General features: G+C 44.3%; 1 protein-coding gene across 2 annotated transcripts in view; it reads right to left on the reverse strand.

The window, feature by feature from the left end:
- Positions 1-6,936, reverse strand: part of CFAP69 (cilia and flagella associated protein 69) — a 67,666-nt gene extending 60,730 nt beyond the window's left edge. Inside the window, exons 1-2 of one of the 2 annotated variants that reach the window (XM_040352445.1) lie at positions 6,518-6,936; positions 1,592-1,654 (exon numbers count right to left, since the gene is read on the reverse strand). In XM_040352445.1, the coding sequence (XP_040208379.1) occupies positions 1,592-1,654; positions 6,518-6,646 (192 nt within the window). In that variant the 5' untranslated portion in view covers positions 6,647-6,936. The remainder of the gene's footprint in view (positions 1-1,591; positions 1,655-6,517) is intronic. The other variant, XM_040352444.1, reaches the window with a different exon arrangement.
- Positions 6,937-22,804: the final 15,868 nt, after the last annotated feature.

The raw sequence follows: 22,804 nt of genomic DNA on the forward strand, positions 1-22,804 counted from the left end.
CTCGGGTTTACAGAGAATTATTATTATTATTATTATTATAATACAGGATTTATATAGCGCTAACAGTTTGCACATCACTTTACAACATGAAGGCAGACAGAACAGTTACAATACAATTCAATAGAGGAGGAATCAGAGGGCCCTGGTTGTTGGAATGGTCCAAAAAAGAGAAACTATCCAGTAAGCAGCAGTTGTGTGGGGGAAAATGCCTTGTGAGGTCAGAGGAGAATGGGCAGACTGGTTTAGGATGATAGAAAGGCAACAGTAACTTAAATAACCACTCGTTCAGGGGCGTTGCTAGGTGGCAAAAAGACCAGAGGCTTCAGCCCGAAGTCCAAGGCCAGCATTGGACCAGTGGGACATCTATCATAAGTGCTGCAGGCTCCAGAAGGTGGGACCTGCTATGTCACTCGGAGGCGCTCGGGATCAGAATGGTTCCCGCTCAGCAGCACTCGGGGCTAACAATTAAATGCTGCATGTCTAAGACTCTGGCTTTTAGGGGACCCATTTGGGTGTGGAGGATATTTACCAATTGAGCATTGTTTAAACACCACGGCCTACCTGAGTATTGTTGCTGACCATGTCCATCCCTTTATGACTACAGTGTCCCCATCTCCAGCAGGATAATAGTTAGGAGGGGGATTCACCTAAAAAGACCAGGTTGTTGCCAACATCCCATATATGATCATTTAACCACTTAAGATCTGGACCATTACACAGCTAAAGGACCTGGCCAGTTTTTGCGATTCGGCACTGCGTCGCTTTAACTGACAATTGCGCGGCCGTGCGACGTGGCTCAAAAACAAAATTGGCGTCCTTTTTTTCCAACAAATAGAGCTTTCTTTTGGTGGTATTCGATCACCTCTGTGGATTTTATTTTTTGCGCTATAAACAAAAATAAAGCGACAATTTTGAAAAAAATAATGTTTTTACTTTTTGCTATAATAAAACCCCCCAAAAAGATATAAAAAACATTTTTTTTCTCAGTTTAGGCCTATACGTATTCTTGGTAAAAAAAAAAAAAATCGCAATAAGCGTTTATCGATTGGTTTGTGCAAAATTTATAGCGTTTACAAAATAGGGGATAGTTTTATTGCATTTTTTACTACTAATGGCGGCGATCAGCGATTTTTTTCGTGACTGCGGCATTATGGCGGACACATTGGACAATTTTGACACATTTTTTGGGACCATTGTAATTTTCACAGCAAAAAATGCATTAAAAACTGTGAAAATGACAATTGCAGTTTGGGAGTTAACCACTAGGGAGCGCTGAAGGGGTTAAGTGTGACCTCGTATGTGTTTCTAACGGTAGGGGGGCGGGGCTGGACGTGTGACATCATTGATCGGCTTTCCCTATATCAGGGAACAGACGATCATTTTTTCCACCCCCCCAACCACGCATCTATTAGCCAAACAGATGGATTGTTCAGAGTCTGATAATACTGTATCTTCCTACCTAACAGAAGAGTAGTACCTTATACTTGCAGACACAATTTACACACCAGTCATCCACCTAGTAATGTTTGGAACGATCAATTTCAGATATGTAGATTGAAATACATAAAAGGTCAGGAAGAAAGATACTTACTGAAAATGGATCTTCAAACAATTTCAGAACTCGGTTCATATCAATAGGTTTTAAGGGAACTGCCTAAAAAACAATATATTTGTTTGTTATGTTTGTAGATGCAGCAAACTGTTTGCCAAAGTCAATGAAGTGATCGTGCTTATTAATACATTTTTGTTTAATTTTTACAATATCATTTTCAACAGATTTATTTTATATTCATTTATAGGATATCCCACATGGACATGCATTGATATGATGGATGTCATATCTAATATTTCTCAATATCTAGTGATCTTTCATGGTTGACTTTTTTCTGGTAAAGGTTTCCCTTGATGCTCCAGCGCCCACCCAGGGAACGGTTGTGCGGGTGTCATTGTGTGTATACTTGGGTCTCACACGGTGAAGATATGACTACAGTTGATGTTGGATTTATATGAACACTATGTAAATATATAAATACACTGTAATAGCTGGATTCAGGATGGCGGGCGCATAGTTGCGGCGGCGTAGCGTATGGCATTTACACTATGCCGCCGTAAGCTAGCGAGGCAAGTACATGATTCACGAAGTACTTGTCTGATAAGTTACGGCGGCGTATCGTAAACCGGGCGGGCGTAAGCGCGCATAATTCAAATTCAGCTGAGGGGGCGTGTTTTATGCTAATGGGGGGTGACCTGACGTGATTGACGTATTTTATGAACGGCGCATGCGCCGTCCGTGTACATATCCCAGTGTGCATTGCGGCAAAGTACGCCGCACGGTCCTATTGGTTTCAACGTGGACGTGAATTACGTCCAGCCGTATTCATGGACGACTTACGCAAACAACGTAAAATGTTGAAATTTCGACGCGGGAACGACGGCCATACTTAACATTACTATTCCAGCTATTTGATGGAATAACTTTAGGCCTGAAAGTGGGTTACGTAAACGGCGTATCTTCACTGCATGCGCCGTCTGTGTACATATCTCAGTGTGCATTGCAGCAAAGTACGCCGCACGGTCCTATTGGTTTCAACGTGGACGTAAATTACGTCCAGCCGTATTCATGGACGACTTACGCAAACGACGTAAAATTTTCAAATTTCGACGCGGGAACGACGGCCATACTTAACATTACTATTCCAGCTATTTGATGGAATAACTTTAGGCCTGAAAGTGCGTTACGTAAACGACGTATCTTTACTGCGTCGGGCAAGCGTACGTTCGTGAATCGGCGTATCTACTCATTTACATATTTTAGACCGACTGCAATGGAAGCGCCACCTAGCGGTCAGCCCAAAAAGTACACTTTAGGATACGACGGTGTAAGACACGTACGCCGCTCGTATCTGAGCCTAATTTAATCGTATATGGTTACCAGAATACGCTTAAATTAGCGCCCGCGCACATTCAGACTTAGGCTGGCGTATCTACTGATACGCCAGCCTAAGTCTTTCTGAATCCACCTATAAATGTTATTATCTTCTCCTAGATGAGTGCTGTGGTTTTCATGAGCCAATATTGGTGAAACTCGTCGGCGCACAAAGACCTATTGTAACAGCATTCCGTCTTTGGTGTATAAAACGTATACAATGAACTCTATCAGCACTATTATACAATGAACTCAAACATATTGTATGATCTTTTTAAATTGTACGATTTTACAGTATACAGTGGAACCTTGGTTTACGAGTAACACGGTTAACGAGCGTTTTGAAAGACGAGCAACTTTTTTTTTTTTTTTAATCTCACCTCGGTTTGCGAGTGTTGTCTCGCAAAACTAGCAGGATTCAAGCCTCTGCGGTGTGCAGTACAGCATTTGGCCAGAGGTGCGGGGGCGCCGATGACAATCGGAACAGTTTGGAAATACTCGGAAATACTTCGTTCCCAAGCCTTTCCGGGGGTTTCCGAGTACAGCCGAGCTGTCTCCGAGTATTTCCGAGTCTCTCCGGCGCCCCCCACCTCTGGCCACATGCGGTATTGCATGCAATAAAAGTCAATGCGGAACAAATTATCTGCGTTTCCATTGACTTCTATGGGGAAACTCGCTTTGATATGCAAGTGCTTTGGATTACAAGCATTCTCCTGGAACGGATTATGCTCGTAAACCAAGGTTCCACTGTAAATTGTTTGCTCCTTGTGTGGCCTGTACAGTCCAAAATCTTTGATGCTTTTTGCTTTTCCTATATAGGCTGTCAATCAGCTGGAGATCACTCCCCTGCAGGGGCGGACTGAGAACTCATGGGGCCCCCAGGCAATAGATTATGGGGCCACACAGTATACACACACACACACACATACATACAGTATACACAGACACACACAGAATACACATACACACACTGAAAAGGTACTGGAGAGGTGGGGCAGCTATAATCTTGGGAATTAAAAAAATAAATGAGTTTAACATACTGTCCCTGGTGTTACTGAGGCTGGCAACCCTGATGGGGGCCCCTAGTGGCATGGGGCAGTGCCCGAGTTCCAGAATGGTCAGTCCGCCCCTGCTCCCCTGTCACCTTTTTTCTCTTGGTGTCAGGAAAACTTGTCAGAAGTGACTCATGCTGATAGCAGAAGAATGAAGCAGCAGACAAAAATTACACGTAGTGCTCTGGATTGAGACAAGCACACACACTATAGAGGGATAGGCTTAGTCAAAAATTCAAATCTGAGGTTTACAACCACTTTAACCACTTCCCGCCCGACCTATAGCAGAATGATGGCGGCTTTGACGGAGGCTCCTTACCACGTGATCAGCTGTGACTAATCACAGCTGATAGCAGCGTGAACCAGGAAGTGCCGTTAAATGGCTTTCCTCGGTTCGCCCTGACAGCGAGAGCCGATCGGCAGCTCTCCCTGTCAAAGGGGGGTCTGCGCGGATAATCAGCACATTGATTATCAGTTCAGCCCCCATGAGAGGTGCCCACCACAATGCCAAACAGTGCCCATCAGCTGCCAGTCAGTGCCTATCAGGTACACCTGTCAGTGCCAATCAGTGCCCATCAGTAAAACATATCAGCACCTCAATATCTATTAGTATCCATTAGTGCCACCTGTTGGTGCTCATCAGTCCCACCTATCAGTGCCATCAGCGCCCATTAGTTTCTGTCAGTGCCACCTATCCGTGCCCATCAGTGCTGCATATCAATGCCGCCTATGGGTGCCCATCAGTGCCACCTATCAGTGCCCATCAATTTTACATATCAGTGCCTTCTCATCAGTGCCACCTTATCAGTGCCCATCAGTGAAGGAGAAAACAACATTTTATAACAGAAACAAAGAAAAACTTTTTTTTATTTTGGTCTTTTTTAGTTTGTTTAGAAAAAAAATAAAAACCCCAGTGGTTATCAAATACCGCCAAAAGAAAGCTCCATTTGTGGGAAGAATATGATAAAAATGTAGTTTGGGTACAGTGTTACATGACTGCGCAATTGTCATTCAAAATGTGACAGTGCTGAAAATGGTCCTGGGCAGGAAGGGGGGAAGTGCCCGGCATTGAAGGGGTAACACAAAAATTGGGATAAATTGTTTTTCTGCTTCTAAGTCAGGATGAAACAGACCGTTCCTAACAGACCAATCATCTGCTTTGTTCTAGGCAGGATTACAGCAATTAACGATTTGACATTTTCTGGGACGGCTTAGATCTTGCGTTCAGCGTTTATGAAAAGACTATAAAAAGGAATATTCTTTAAACACTCCCACGCTGCAATCCGAGAATTAGAGCTCATTAGGATCAAGCCATGAAATGTGGAGGTTAAATGAGCGCTAAGTGATGTTATAAGGCGGGCGCTACTTAGCTTTATACTGCCAAATGCATCTGCGGGAGATCAAAGACATCTACACCTTTGTTGTTCCTCCAAAGAGGACTTATGTTAAAAATCCTGAAGAAGTAAAAAAGCGTCTACATTTTTTATAAAAAAGTTATCAGATTCCAGTAGTCAGGGAGGAAAGCAGAGACAGATAGACAGGGAAAGCTGCACTGCCTGAGTTAAAAAATAAAATAAAAATAAAATAAAAGCATTTTATAGTAAATTATTCCCAGAACAAATAAAGGATAACTGTGCCTTTACCTTAACCACTTCATTACCAGGCCAATTTTTAGCTTTCTGCGCTGTTTAAATGACAATTGCGCGGTCATGCTACACTGTACCCAAACAGATTTTTTATCATTTTGTTCCCACAAATAGAGATTTCTTTTGGTGGTATTTGATCACCTCTGTGGCTTTTATTTTTTGGTAAACAAATAAAAAAAGGCCATTTTTTTTTTAGTTTTTTTTTGGTTTATGCTATTAAAAGGAAGTAAATAAGTAAGTTTTCTCCTTCACTGTCAGGCACTGATAAGGCGGCACTGATGGGTGGCACTAATATGCAGCACTGATGGGCATTGATAGGTGGCACTGATGGGCACTCTTGGGTGGCACTGATAGGCAACACTGATGGGCACTGAAAGGCTGCACTGATGGGTACTTATGGGTGGCACTCTTAGGCGGCACTGCTGGGCACTGATATGCGGAACTGATAGCACTGGCAGGCATTGGGGATGGGCACTGATTGGCAGCTGCCTGGGCACTGATTGGCATACCTGGTGGTCCAGTGTTCTGGCCATCCCTGGTGGTCCTGGCGGCATTCTTGTGGTCCTGGGCAGGCATCCATGAGGGGGCTGCGCTGATAAAATGTTTTTTGCATTATTATTTATTTATATAACAAAGAAAAAAAATGTTATATATGTATATATATATATATATATATATATATATATATATATATATATATATATATATATATATATATATATATGTATATATATATTGTTTCTTTTTGTTTTTTTGGCCCTCCTCCTGTGATAGAAGGACATGCCCGGATGCCCCCATCACACACTTGCATTATTTTGCTGGGACTTGTAGTTTCAGGTATAGGAGAAATCCTGCCCCTCACATCCAGTATATACGGTAGTCGGTGTCATTACCTCTCGCTCCCCCAGCTCGGTGTCGGTCACCACCAGCCTCACCACAGGCCGCCCGAGGCTCTTCCTGCCATTGTCCGGCTGGGGGGTCCCCAGTACCGGGGCTGCCGCTACCTCCTGAGCCGCCGGCATGGTGATGAAGGATCTCCGCTCTCCCGGGAGTCTCAACTCTGGTTGTCAACACAAGCGGCGCCCCGTTACCATGGTGACCAGGCTCTGCACCGACTACGGGAGCCGCACTGACTCACACTTCCTGCTTACAGTATTATTGAGATTCTATTACTTGTCTGTTCATGTGTCCTCCCTTCTGTAAATACAATTTTCTGCGGTACATGGCTTTCTGCTGTCCCGGATTTCCCAGCCCCGTGTCACCTGAATCTCAGGTGATAGCGAGCATTCGGTTCGGTAACTTTTTGGCAATTTTCCCACAGTAAAGATGGCGGCCACGTGTAGTGGGAGCTCACTGCTCATGCTCAGTAAATCAGAGCTCTGCACTTGAGAAGTAAAAAAGTGATAGTTGTATGAAAGTGTCTCCACAGGACATTTCTAGTCAGGGGCAGCAAGACAGAGAACTTCAGAGAAATCAAATGTCTTCATCAATTTTAGGCCAATATATATTCTGCTACATATTTCTAGTAAAAAAAATGGGATATATTTATGGAATAAGTATTTAAAAAATATTTTTTTACTAGTAATGGCAGCGATCAACAACTTAAAGCGGGACTGCGACATTGCAAAGGACAAATCGGACACTAAAGCCCCATACACACTATTAGATTTTCTGCAGACTTTTTTCTTCAGATTTACCAAAACCATGTAGTGCAAGGGCCTGCCTGATTGCATACAATCTGAAGACAAAAATCTGCAGAAAATCTAATAGTGTGTATGGGGTCTAAGTGACACTTTTTTTTAGACTAGTGACACTAATACAGTGATCAGTGCTAAACATATGCACTTTCACTGTACTAATGACACAGGCAGGGAAGGGGAGTTAACATCAGGGGCGCTCAAAGGGTTACTAACTGTGTGGGGGAGGTGCTTGTTCTGTGGGAAGGCAGAGATCCGTGTTCCTGCTTAGCAGAAACACAGGATCACTACTTCCCCTTCTCACAGAACGGCGATCTGACTCCTTTACATACAGTAGGCAGACCACCGTTCTGCTTCTCTAGGGAACAATCGGCACAGGTACATGATCCTGCGCAGAGGAGCCGCTTTGCCATTCTATTTTTATATATATATATATATATATATATATATATATACAGGGCTTTTTTTCTCAGAGATTAGGTGCAGGAACTCCCCCCTCCTTGACTCCGCCCTCCTACCCACCCCTGAGCACCGTCCCTTGGTTTCACCCCCTACCCACCTCCCAGTACCGGCCCTTTTAGAGAATACAGAACCGAAAGTATTATTTTGTGGTGCCAAGTAATTTGTATGTTTGCTAATAGCAAGAAAAGCAGTAAACAAGATCCTTCCCCGGCAAAAAACACTAGACCCACCCCAGCAACACTAGACCCACCCCAGTAACATTAGACCCACCCCAGCAACAATAGATCCCCTAGCAATAATAGACACCCCAGCAACACTAGACACACCACAGCAACAATAGATCCCCCAGCAACAATAGACCTCACCACAGAAACAATAAATCCCCCCAGCAACAATAGATCCCCCAGCAATAATAAATACCTCCAGCAATACTAGAAGCACCCCAGCAACAATAGATCCCCACACAACAATAGAAAGCCCATTCCAAAATACCACCCCAATGACAATAGACCCCCCCAGAAACAACAACAAGCTTCCCAGCAGCCAGCATCAATAGACCCTCCAGCAGCCAGCAACCTTAGACCTCTCCTTCAACAATTACCCTCCCCCAGCAACAATAGATCCCCACACAAAAATAGATTCCTGCCAGCATACCCCAGTACCCATTGCCATTACATAAATTCAGTGCTAGAGGTGCCGGAACTGCGTTCCCCTTGAAAAAAAGCCCTGTATATATATATATATGTATACAGTCGGCAAGCCGTTAAAATGAATGTGCTGCCAATGCACTGTAATGTGCCTACATGACCTACATACTTTAATGTGCGCACATGACCCCTTATTAGTACACGCATTACCGCAATGCTAAATAGTCAGCTGGGCCCAAAGTCTGGGTGTAACCTAATGCTAAGAAGCTGTGGTTTTTCCTAAATGCTCCTGGGCTTATTTAATACTTTTGTAGCACTACCCCCGAAGGAGCTGCTGGTTTAGATTTGGGCCTGCCGTTACCTTACTGTTCAATGCACTCATCTCAGGGGTTCTCCTTGAAGAGTTATCCATAAGAATGTCGGCACCAACACAAAGTCTCTTTCAAGGGTTTTATTGAACAAAGGTTCTCCAACAGAGGGGTAGAGGGATGGGGAGACTCAGGTACCTTTGCTTTGCGGATCACGGGTACAAATTTAGATCCAGAGGATTAATTCGGTTCCACACTGGATTTCAGCAACCACCAGATAGGCCTACTCTAACCGGCCTAGCAACTGGTGCGAAGCTCGCTTAAAGGGGAGTTCCAGCCATTTGTATGTTTAATAAAAGTCAGCAGCAACAAAAAGTGTAGCTGCTGGCTTTTAATAAACAGACACTTACCTGCTCCAGCGCTCCAGCGACGCGCCGGCCGGGGCTCCGCTCCTCTCCCCCCCTCCCCGGCCGGCGTCTTCATTCTCAGTGTGGGCACCCGGCCGTGACAGCTTTCGGCTTCACAGCCAGGCACCCACTGCGCATGCGCGAGCGGCACTGCGCATGCGCGAGCGGCGTGGCTCGGCGCCGCGCCGTGTAATTGGCCAGGAGATCGCCTAGGACCTGTGACGTGTCCTAGGCGATCGCCTACAGCAGCCCCTTCCTGAAGGCGATTAAGCTTAGTCGCCTACAGGAAGGAGGAAGTGGGACAGGAAGTCCCACTCTTGCTGAAGCCCCCACTCCCCCCCCAAAAAAATTACATTCCAAATGTGGCATGTAAGGGGGAGAGGAGTGGGTTAAGAGGAAGTTCCAAATTTGGGTGGAACTCCTCTTTAAGTCTCTGCCACAGATTTGATAAGTTTGTTGGGCCGTCTCACGATCTTCTACCACAAGATAATGCGACTACTCACGCACTTTTTTGAAATTTCAATAGAGTAAACGACTCACAGTGCCAAGAATCTTTCAGCCAATCTGGCAGCACAGTGAGGTAAAACTGATAGGATAAGTCCTTCAAATGAATACAATGTGGTTCAGCTCCCTTGGCGTAGCCGAGACAGTGAAGGACCCTCCCTGATAGGGATGAGCTTTGTATTCCAGTTGAACTCACGCTCGACTCGAACATCGTATGTTCGATCGTTTGTCGAATTACGAACGTTTTGGGCCGTTCGCGCCAAATTCGAGTGGCGTTTTACGCCCATAATTCACTGCGGCATCGCAGTGCATTGCTGGCTGATGATTGGCCAAGCATGCACTATGACCCGCATGCTTGGCCAATCACAGCTTGCAAAAAACAGGGAGACATAATTGGCCAAAGCCAGGGTGGCTTTGGTCAATTATGGCTCAGGAGGTTTAGTACATGCCCCACACTATAAAAGGCCACCTGCAGGTCGGCCTTGTGTAGTGTGTTGCGGTGGTTAGGAGAGAGTTGACAGAGAGAGAGAGAGAGAGTGTCATTTTTAGTAGGTAGATGGAGCAGGCAGGCAGGCTAGTCAGTTAAAGTTACAGTGTGTAGAGGATGTATATACATCCCAGGTGTTGTATATATATTTATACACTGTATAGTTTAGCTAGATCCACTCTTCCTAATTTACTGACAGGCAGGCAGGTGATTGTGCTAGCTGCAGTATTCTCACTTGGTGTACTGCCTGTGTCCTCTGCAGTGTGCACCTAAAGTTATGTGGTGTGTGTACTGCCTGTGTCCTCTGCAGTGTGCACCTAAAGCTTCGTGGTGTGTACTGCCTGTGTCCTCTGCAGTGTGCATCTAAAGCAACATGGTGTGTACTGCCTGTGTCCTCTGCAGTGTGCACCTAAAGCTATGTGGTGTGTGTACTGCCTGTGTCCTCTGCAGTGTGCACCTAAAGCTACGTGGTGTGTGTACTGTCTGTGTCCTCTGCAGTGTGCACCTAAAGCTACGTGGTGTGTGTACTGCCTGTGTCCTCTGCAGTGTGCACCTAAAGCTACATGGTGTGTGTACTGTCTTTGACTGTGCTATTTTTCTCAATGGTTTTCATCCATATTGCAGGGACCAGACAATACATTAAAGCCGCAAGCAGTTTTAAATTACTTTTTTCTTATAGTAATCTCATTTTGTGCAGTAACAGTTCTAAACATGTGCCACTTCACAGGCATACTATAGACACCCAGCAGGTACGATATTTTAAAGGAATTTTTTTATTTTTTTTTCACTTTAAGCATCATTAAAATCACTGCTCCAGAAAAACTACAGTTTTTAAAACTTTTTTTTCCATTGATACATGTTCCCTGGGGCAAGACCCGGGTTCTCAAAGACGTTTTACGATAATAACTTAATAACTTGCATATTAGGCTTTAAAATGAGCACTTTTTAATTGAAACGTTCGAGTCCCATAGACATCAATGGGGTTCTAAATGTTTGCGCGAACGGTTGGTCCGTTCGAAGGTTCTGGTGCGAACCGAATGGGGGGGTGTTCGGCTCATCCCTACTCCCTGGACTAGTAGGCCCCAGCAACCACTGGGCCTACTCTCAGTTACGAAGCCTCGGGCCAGCTGGCCTCGAGACCATAAGACAGCTCACGCATCACCTGAGGCCAGGAGGGCCATCAGGTCAGGATCGGAAGACCCCGCCAAACCGGTGTCCGTTCCTTAAGTACCCTCCCCCAGAATGCACAGCAGGTTGACCACGCCCCCTGGGCTGCTTCTGGAAAGAGGTACCCTGTTGCCTTTTCAACCTTGACCCACAGTGACAGCGACACCAACCGTCAAGGGGAAAATCATGCAACCCAGCTGAACTGGAACAGAACCATCAATTTAACATAATCCTTCTGAGCCAAACTACCGCTCAGACAACTATAATTTAAACACATAGGGCCAGATTCATGTAGATTTGCGGCGGCGTATCGTATCCCGTTTACGTTATGCCGCCGCAAGTTTCCAGCGTAAGTGCTTGATTCACAAAGCACTTGCCTGTAAACTTGCGGCGGCGCAGCGTAAAGCCGTCCGGCGCAAGCCCGCCTAATTAAAATGGGGCGTGTACCATTTAAATTAGGCACGTTCCCGCGCCGAACGTTCTGCGCATGCTCCGTTTGGAAATTTCCCGCCGTGTTTTGCGCAAAATTACGGCGCCCCGACGTGTTTTTTGAACGGCGAAGTGCGTAACATACTTTCGTATTCCCGGACATCTTACGCAAAAAAAAAAATTAAAATTTGACGCGGGAACGACGGCCATACTTTAACATGGATGGTGTAATTTTACACCATCTAAATAGCACTCTTAACTTTACGACGGGAAAAACCGACGTAAGAGAATGCGACGAACGCGTGTACCTTCGTGGATCGCCGTAAACAGCTAAATTGCATACCCGACGCTGGAAAACTACGCAAACTCCACCCAGCGGCCGCCGGAGAATTACACCTACGATCCGAAGGCGTACGAAGCCGTACGCCTGTCGGATCTATGCCAAAAGCCGTCGTATCTTGGTTTGAGGATTCCAAATCAGGATACGACGCAGCAAATTTGAAAATACGCCGGCATATCAGTAGATACGCCGGCGTATTTCTGCTGTGAATCTGGCCCATTGCGTCTACTCATTGGGAGCACGACGCTACACTTTCATTTATGATATAAACAATGCTAATCAGTACTATCCTTGTTTTTTTAATAGCTGATTAATAGAGAGGTATGTAATCGTTCCTTCTCATGCACTATTTACAGAGAACACATTAAACTTTGCCCATCAGAGCTGACTTGACCTTGGTAATGTTCAGGACGTCAACCAAAAGATAAGCCGCATTAAGTAGAAAAGTTCACAGGACTTTCACTAACTCATCTGTGAGAGTGAAAAATAAGACAAAAATATATCTGGCTGTGCGATTGACTGGAACGGAATCTGTAACCTCTGCGGCTGAAATGAGTGGGGCAAGATAAAAAGTGGGTCCTAGGCACAGAAGAAAAAATGCGGCTAAAGGTTGGGCGTGGCTAAATGAGTTGTGGTTTAATAGAGTCTGAGATGACTTACAGCATGGGGTCTCAAACTCAAATTACCTAAGGGCCACAAGACAAGTTTTCATATGCCATGGGGGGCCGCATGCAAACGTTCAAACTTCAAAAACAACAGTACTGGTGTCAGCGAACACATTATTAACCCCCAGCACTGGTGTCAGCGAGCGCATTATTACCACCAGCACTGGTGTAAGTCAGGGTTTGACAAATTTGCTTGGAATCTAGGAGCCGGCTAAATCTGTAACTTAAAACATGCAACCTGTAGATTTTTTTAAACGTCGCCTATGAAGATTTTAAAGGGTAAAAAAGTTTGTCGGCATTCCACAAGCGGACGCAATTTTGAAGCGTGACATGTTGGGTATGAATTTACTCGGCGTAACATTATCTTTCATAATATAAATGTTGGCCAAGCATGCACTAAAAAAAAAATGAGGATAACTTTACTGTTGTCTTATTTTTTAATTAAAAAAAGTGTAATTTTTTCCCAAAAAAGTGCGCTTGTAAGACCGCTGCGCAAATACGGCATAACAGAAAGTATTGCAACGATCGCCATTTTATTCTCTAGGGTGTTAGGATAAAAAATATATATAATGTTTGGGGGTTCTAATTAGAGGGAAGAAGATGGCAGTGAAAATAGTGTAAAATTACATTAGAATTGCTGTTTAACTTGTAATGCTTAACTTGTAATACCAACGGCCACCACCAGATGGTGCCAGCTCACAAAAAAAAGCCGCAAATGGCCCGCGGGCCGGTACTTTGAGACCACTGACTTACAGTGTCTGTTGTCTTATGACTTATAGTGCAGAATGCAGCAATGTTAAATAGGGAATGTACAGTTCGGTGTGTATGGCGGTGGGTAGTATGTGCAAAAGAGGAGTGCGGAGTGTACAGTGGTGGGTATTATGTTCAGGATTGTGTCAGTAGAGCAGTGGATGTTGTCAGTAGTGTTTTTTTATTTCTTTACAATTTTATTTTTTAGTATTATTCTTTTTTACATTTTTCCAAAATGCTTTTTGGCGGCCAGTGGGTGGTGTCATTGGGGCAGTGGGGTGTGTTTGGTGGTGGGTAGTATGTGCAGGAGACGAGTGGGGTGTGTTTGGTGGTGGGTAGTATGTGCAGGAGACGAGTGGGGTGTGTTTGGTGGTGGGTATTATGTGCAGGAGACGAGTGGGGTGTGTTTGGTGGTGGGTATTATGTGCAGGAGAGGAGTGGGGTGTGTTTGGTGGTGGGTATTATGTGCAGGAGAAGAGTGGGGTGTGTTTGGTGGTGGGTATTATGTGCAGGAGAGGAGTGGGGTGTGTTTGGTGGTGGCTATTATGTGCAGGAGAGGAGTGGGGTGTGTTTGGTGGTGGGTATTATGTGCAGGAGACGAGTGGGGTGTGTTTGGTGGTGGGTATTATGTGCAGGAGAGGAGTGGGGTGTGTTTGGTGGTGGGTATTATGTGCAGGAGACGAGTGGGGTGTGTTTGGTGGTGGGTATTATGTGCAGGAGAGGAGTGTGGTGTGTTTGGTGGTGGGTGGTATGCAATGCTGTATCCTGGCCTAGGCCAAACAAGGCCCAGGCCTGGGGCAGCACTTTGCAGCGGGGCAGCACAGACAGTGTCCCCGCCGGCTTGCGCTACACTGTTAGGAAAATTAGTTTAGCACCCCCATAAATCGGCCGCACTGCTTCCAGTATGTGGGCGGTTGGCATTCTGCAACTGTGGGGGGGGGGGGGGGGGGGCCCTTAATTTTTTTTACCATCCCTCTCCCATTGCAGAGATTTCCCTTCACTTCCTGTCCCATAGCCAAACAGGAAGTGAGAGGAAATCTATGCAAATAAGGGAATCCATTGCCCCCAGGCCATCAGAACTAGTGTCCCCACTTGAAAATTTCAGGGTGGGTCTTAAACCGCAAGGGGTGTGGCCTTGACAGGAAGGGGTGGGTCATATTTAAATTAGGGGGTGCATGAGTTTAGTCAGGCCTAGGGCAGCACAAAACCTAAATACATCCCTGGTAGTATGTGAAGGAGAGGAGTGGGTGTGTTTGGTGGTGGGTAGTATGTAAAGGAGAGGAGTAGGGTGTGTTTGGAGGTGGGTAGTATGTGCAGGGAGAGGGGTATGGAGTGTATGGAGATGGCTAGTATGTGCAGGAGAGGAATGCGGAATGTATGGAGGTGGGTAGTATGGAGTGAATGGTGGTGGGTAGTATGTGCAGAAGAGGAGTGTGGAGTGTACAGTGGTGGGTATTATGCTCAGGATTGTGTCAGTAGGGCAGCGGACATTGTCAGAATTTTTTATTTTTATTTTTACAAATATTTTTTTTTTTCAAAGTGCATTTTGGTGGCCAGTGGGTGGTATCACAAGGGGCAGTGGACGGTGACAATAGAGCAATGGACAGTGTCAGAATTTTCATTATTTTATACTTTTTTTTTTAATTACTTCTTTGTATTATTATTTTTTCCACAATGATTTGGGTGGGGGGGGGGGGGGGCAATTTTGACAGTGTCAGTAGGGCAGTGGATGGTGTCAGTAGTTTTTTTGTTTATATTATCTTATTACCTATTGGTTTAATTATTTTTTCATAGTGCTTCTGGGGAAGGGGGTGGGTATGAGGCAGTGGACGGTGTCAGGAGGGCAGAGGTTGGTTTCAGTGGAGCAGTGGACGGTGTCAGTTTTATTTATTTTTATGTATTTTTTTTTACAATTTCATTTGTTTTCAATTTTTTTCCATGTGTGCAGGGTGGGTCACAGTGGGCCCCCCTCCCCTCGGAGGCCCGTGTGCAGTGAACACCTTGCACACTTGGAGGATACGCCACTGGGCTGAAGGTCGTTCGTAAAAGTTTGACGCAACAAAGCATTTTTTTATTTCTCGTAGTGAATTTGTGAAACAAGGGAATATTTTACCCTCTGCAGTACACGGGATTCATTGCTGCACATGGTAAAGGTATGGAGGACATTTAACCCCTTCCTGCCTACAATACACATTTATGAAGCCTAGCGAAAGTGGGTCTATTTCCGTAAGGCTGCAAATACACTATATTACCAGAAGTATTGGGACACCTGCCTTTACACGCACATGAACTTTAATGGCATCCCAGTCTTAGTCCGTAGGGTTCAATATTGAGTTGGTCCACCCTTTGCAGCTATAACAACTTCAACTTTTTCTGGGAAGGCTGTCCACAAGGTTTAGGAATGTGCCAATCAGGCATCACTAGAGGAAGAACCTCTGGGGAAATCTAGAATTAAAAAGGACCTGGGGGTCCTAATAGATGACAGGATCAGCAATGGCATGCAATGCCAATCTGCAGCAAGCAAAGCCAACAGAATATTGACATGCATTAAAAAGGGGGGTTAACTCAAGAGATAAAGTGATAATTCTCCCACTCTACAAGACTCTGGTCCGGCCGCACCTGCAGTATGCCATCCAGTTCTGGGCTCCAGTCCTCAGGAAGGATGTACTGGAACTGGAGAGAGTCCAGAGAAGGACAACAAAGCTAATAACGGGACTGAAGGATCTCAGCCATGGGAAAAGACTACAAACATTGAACTTATTCTCTCTGGAGAGGAGACGCATGAGAGAGAATATATTAATGTACAAATACCGTACTGGTGACCCTAGCATAGGGAAACAAATTTTGAGTGAAAGGTAAAAAGACATGCAGCCATTAACTAAAATTTGAAGAGAAGAGGTTCCGCCCCAATTTTTTTTAAAAAGCCAGCAGCTACAAATACTGCAGCTGCTGACTTTTAATAAATGGACACTTACCTGTCCAGCGCGCCCGCGATGTCGGCAGCAGAAGACGCGCAATCAACTTGTCTCTTGGCTGCCCCCGCCGCCATCCTGGGTGAGGGAATCGGGAAGTGAAGCGTTGCAGCTTCACTGCCCGGTTCCCTACTGCACATGCGTGAGTAGCGCGGTGCGCCATCATTGGTTCTCCGCTCTCTCCTGGGAACAGTGTGTTTCCCAGAAGACAGCGGGGGTGCGGGTAGGGGCGTGACTCCCGCACAAGTCTGTTCCTGGAAGTGGGTGCAAATACCTGTCTTAGACAGGTATCTGCACCCCCTCCCCCCCGAAAGGTGCCAAATGTGACACCAGAGGGGGGGAGGGTTCCATTTTTGGGTGGAACTCCGCTTTTTTAACCTTAAACTGCATAGAGGGGGCATAGATTGTTACGGCGGCGTAGCGTACCGTATTTACGCTACGCCGCCGTAAATCAGAGAGGCAAGTGCTGTATTCACAAAGCACTTGCCTCCTAAGTTACGGCGGCGTAGCATAAATGGGGCCGGTGTAAGCGCGCCTAATTCAAATGAGGATGAGGGGGGCGTGTTTTATGTAAATGAGTGGTGACCCGACGTGATTGACGTTTTTTACGAACGGCACATGCGCCGTCCGTGTACATATCCCAGTGTGCATTGCTCCAAAGTACGCCGCAAGGACGTATTGGTTTCGACGTGAACGTAAATTACGTCCAGCCCCATTCACGGACGACTTGCGCAAACAACGTAAAATTTTCAAATTTTGACGCGGGAACGACGGCCATACTTAACATTGGCTACGCCACCTATGGGGCAGCTTTATCTTTACGCGGCGTATCTCTTACGGAAACGGCATATCTTTACTGCGACGGGCAAGCGTACGTTCGTGAATCAGCGTATCTAGGCATTTGCATATTCTACCCCGAACTCACCCTAAGATACGATGGCGTAGGAGACTTACGCCGCTCGTATCTTAGCCTAATTTAAGCGTATCTGGTTTCCAGAATACGCTTAAATTTACGACGGCGCAGATTCAGAGTTACGTCGGCGTATTTACTGATACGCCGGCGTAACTCTCTCTGAATCTAGCCCAGGGTTTTTCACTGTCAAAGCGGTTCGGATGTGACATTCTCTTCCACAAGCAATGGCATCAGCAGGGAGGGTTAGATGGAACGGTCACAACATACAGGGGTAGATGATGTACTATTGACACACACACATCATAGGTTTAACTGGATGTGTCTTTTTTCAACCTCACCCACTATATAACTATGTAACCTTGTAAAATCACAAATGACACACAACACACTGATGACATTACTTTTCTCTATTTCTTTATGAACAACTGCAAAAGTATTGGCACACATGCTACACAGAGGTCCATGGAATGTTTGGCACTGGCAGCCTACACATATTTATTACATACATTATTTGTGATATTTGAGAATTCTTATGCTCATGAATCAATGTTTTAAAACTTTTTTTTTCCTTTTTACAAATCTCTTGATTTAAAAAAAATGAAAAACCCGATATCACTACAAAGCTGATGTGATGGACTGCTGAAAATACAAAACACAGTACAAGCCGCTATTAAAATCCCTGTAACACCGAAGGGTCAATTCACTAATATGTAGGAGTTATTCTTGTTAAGTTGGGTGTTTTGTTACATAATAAAAGCTTCTGCAAAACGGTCGATTTACAAACATACTGCTAAGGTGTGCCAGCACTATCTGTTGCGGAACTACTACCTTCCCGTTTGGGTGCAGACCAGCCACCCCTCCGGTGTCACATTCGGCACCTTTCATGGGGGGGGGGGGGTGTGCAGATACCTGTGTAATCCAGGTATTTGCGCCCACTTTCGGCCATAGATCGCTGCAGTATCCACGGCGATCTATGCCATCTCCGGCCCCTCCGCTGTCTTCTGGGAGACACACAGGTCCCAGAAGACAGCAGGGACCAGTGGGATTGCGCAGCGCGACTCACACCAGGCTTCACTTCCTGATACCCTTACCGAAGATGGAGGCACCTCCACCCAAGAGCTGAGGGACAGAACGACTTTGGGTGCCGACATCGCGGGCGCCCTGAACAGGTAAGTGTCCATGTATTAAAAGTCAGCAGCTGCAGTATTTGTAGCTGCGGACTTTAAAAAAGAAATTGGGCGGAACTCTGCTTTATAACTCACACTGAGCCCAGGTTCACACTGACTGCGGTAATGAAATGGTGCGAATTCAGCTGAACTCGCACCATTTCAACTTTAGTGAATAAGGGCTAAAAATGTTAGAAGTTAAAACTGCCAAATAACAAAAATAGAACTCACCCTATATTTTGGTGAATTGACCCTCATGTAAAATATCTGACACTTCACAAATACATAGAAATGTGCACCAATCAGGTTTTCTAAAAAAAAAGTTCATGAATGTTATTGCCACAAAATGGAGGAGATACGAAACATTGCACAACCCACTGAAGTGCTCTTCTATGACATCTTGGCTTTATCTGACATCCAGATATCTCAGTGTTTGAGTTCATGACGGATGTGTCACTAATACTGTCATCATCATGTTCAGCTATACAGTATGAAAGCTCTTGTGTCCATTTTCGAAGGTTATACCGATCTGTCGTTAATTCAGTCGCGGTTGTCAAGTCTTTTGTGCCTTTTTAATGGTCATCGCCCCTTACACATGGAAAGGGAAAGTAGAAGGAGTCACGGCCCTTCCCGTGGAATAAGAAAATTGATGACTTTTTGATGCGGCTCAGTGACGGGAAAGTTGTCTGTTTTGCTTTTGGTTGAGTTTTAGGAGTGTTTTCTGCTCATCATAGAAGTTGACGCCATGTTGTTCTGGGCTAGTAGTCATTTTTCTGTCAACACTTCGCAAGAACACAATCTCTAAAAGGATAAATTCACTTTTCTATACACATACTTTTTAAAAAAATATAGGGGTTGATTTACTAAAACTGGAGAGTGCAAAATCTGGTGCAGCTCTGCATAGAAACCAATCAGATTCCAGGTTTTATGTCAAAGTAAAATTGAACAAACTGAAGTTAGAAGCTGATTGGCTACCATGCAGAGCTGCACCACATTTTGCACTCTCCAGTTTTAGTAAACTAACTCTATGGCGTCTGCTGCAAAATGCAGTACAATACAGTGCTGCTCACTAGACATGTGCACTGCCCAAAAATGTGTTTGTTTTCATTTGATTGTTTTTTTTGCTTTTTCGGAATTCGGAAATGTTGAAATTTGGATTTTAGAAATTCTGAAATTCAAAAATTTCGGAATTCGTAAATTCGAAAATCCTGAAAATAGATAATGAGAAATTATAAAAATTCGAAAAATACAAATTTTAAAATGGAAATTAGAAAATTCAGAATTCGAAAATTCGGAAAAACTTAATTTGGATTTTCGAAAATCTGAAATCCAAATTTCAAAATGTAAAATTTCGGAAATTAAAAAAAAAAATCAGAATTCGGAAATTTGAAAATTCTGAAAATAGAAAATTGAAAATGATAAAAATTCGAAAAATACAAATTCAAAAATTGGAAATGAGAAAATTTTTAAATTCTTATAGAATTTGAAATCCTTAAAATTTGGGTTTTAGAATTTCCAAATTTTCGGATTTTGGAATTTGCAATTTTGGAATTTCGAATTTTCACATTTTCGAAAATTTTGATATTCTGAAATTTCAATTTCCGAAATACTGAATTTCCTAATTTGGAATTTTTAGAATTACCTAAATTACGAATTTCCGAAATTCGGAAATTCGGAATTCAAAAATCCGAAAAATACGGAAATTTAAAAATTCAGAAATTCGAACGTTTCGGAATTAACTATTTTGTCAAAATTCGTTAAACAAATTTGGAACTAAACGAATTGCACATGTCTACTGCTCACTGCAATTTTCACCTCTTCTCCACTGCATGGAAGTAGTGAGACCTTACTGAAGGAGTCTTGAAGCGTGCCGGATTATTATCCTCAATAGGGTTGATTTACCAAAACTGCTAAATCTGGTGCACCTCTGCATAGAAACCAATTAGCTTCCTTTTTTTTGGCAAACTTTAATCAATTTAGCTCCAGACCTTTTTTTGGCACTTTTTGTTTACATATCACAATCAATATTGTTTTGCTGGAAAATTTCTTAGAACCCCCAAACATTATATATTTGTTTTAAGGAAGGGGCCCTAGAGAATAAATTGGTGAGTGTTGCAACTTTTTATGTCACACAGTAGTTAAGAGGTTTTTCAAACGCAATTTTAAAAAAATATTACACTTTTTGGAATTTTAATGCACAAAAACACAATATAATACCTAATTGTTTAGAAGAATTTAAAAGATGATATTACGCTGAGTAAATAGATACCAAACATGTCATGCTTTAACATTGCACACGCCCGTGCAACAGCAACAAACAACGTACATTTTAATATCCATAGACGGCACTTTACAGGTTACCACTTTAGATTTACACAGGAGGTCTGGTGCTAGAATTACTGCCCATGATCTGATGTTTGCGGCGTGTGAAACGATCGATGTTGGCACGTGTGCGGGACCAACGCATGGGGGCACTTAAAAAAAATGTTCTTTATTTATTTATTTTTACACTGTTGCTTTCATTTTTTTGATGTGAACATCCCTTGTGACAGCAATAGGCATTTGACAGGTACTCTTTATGGAGAGATCTATAAGACCCCAGATCCCTCCTCTGCCTTTGCAACCCTTAAAATCCACTTTTTGCTACATGTAAACCTATAATTACGGGATGGGAACTGACGTCTGCCCGCAGTCTACCCGCAGAGTGTATGCCCAGAAGTGGGTACAAAGACAGGTATCTGCACCCCCCTCACCCCCTGAAAGGTGCCAACGTATGTGCCTTTGCTTCAGTGAGTGTGCGGTTACCAGCGGCTCCCGCGCGCAATGGGCGGGAGTGACGTCATTGTGGCTCTGGCCAATCACAGCGCCGGAGCCCGCGATACCTGGAAGTAACTCCGGGAGCCATGTCGCCGGCCGGTACTGTGTACGGGCACCGATCTCAGGTGTGTATTACATAATGAGCTAGTATACTATGCATACTAGCTCCTTATGCCTTTTTCTTACAGGTCTTTTTTTTATGGGGGTTTACAACCACTTTAAAAGCATTTGATCACACCAGATCAGTGTGATCAAAAGTTTTTAATTTTTAAAAATGGCACAGTTTACTTCTGGGGGAAACTGGAAGTGATGTAAGCTCATCGCTTGTGGGTTCCTTTATTATAGAGGCGATCAAAACTGTTCCTGTCTTGGTTCACCTTTAGGATCAGCCGGCTTCCGGCGGCTGGATGACCGGGTGTCTCGGTGCGACGCAATAGCCCAATGAAGCTGCGGAAGGCGGTGAGAAGGGGGGCGAGAGGGGGGATTGTGGCATCTCCTCCGCCTGCTTGTAAAAGCAATCTGGCGACTAGTTAGCCGCTAGAATTGCTTTTAAACGAGAGCCTCTAAAAAACAATACCTGGATGATGTATGGAGCTGCAGGCATCATCCTGGTATAATCAGTTGAAGTCTAGCGATGTACCGGTAGTAGTGGTTTTGAACAAGCTGAAGTTAGAAGCTGATTGGCTACCATGCGCAGCTGCACCAGATTTTGCACTCACCAGTTTTAGTAAATCAAACCCAATAAGTCGAACCCCTGCCCCCTCCATCAAGGTGCCACCACCCTTTTGTACAGGCCAGCCTGTGAAAGGTGCATGCTCTCTAGTTTTTATTCAACCTAATGAGGACAATGTGATATCAATTCAGAGAAGCATAGCGCATGCTGCATTTTCATTCCTGAGTATTTGCTATTTCTTATGCTTGAAAATGATTTTATATGGAATGCATGCGCTATGCTTTTATGAATTGAGACTTGTGCCCATTATATTGGCCCTTTAGGAGGTTTTTAAAACAACTCTATTGCCATGAAAAGAAAATTTAAGAGGAATTGAACTCTGGATGCTGTGCCCAAGAAATGCCAGGCAGAGGATAAAAGTCTAGTCATCTGTGGTCTCCCTGCTGCGGATCTTTTCCCCATTACTGACTTACCATGACTTATTCTGCATGGTGTCTATGCAGGAGCCATCTAAGTAGAGGCAGGGCTTTGCTTCCTCATGTCAGTGTCTCCAGCAACGACAACAGTCAGCTGTAACTTAGTGACATTGCCAATACAAACCCTCTGAGACTAGCAGTCAGAGGCAGCAGGGCCTCAGATCTCACAAAGCAGATATACAATTATGCACAAGAGTGCCTTTTTTTCCAGGTGGAATTTCAGATGTAGGTTTTTCAGGGTACGGCTTAGCACGATAATAGAACATTATTTTTTGAGTTCAGGTCCACTTTAAGTTGCCT

Source organism: Rana temporaria, chromosome 5 (genome assembly GCF_905171775.1).
Source record: "Rana temporaria chromosome 5, aRanTem1.1, whole genome shotgun sequence".
Taxonomy (NCBI): domain Eukaryota; kingdom Metazoa; phylum Chordata; class Amphibia; order Anura; family Ranidae; genus Rana; species Rana temporaria.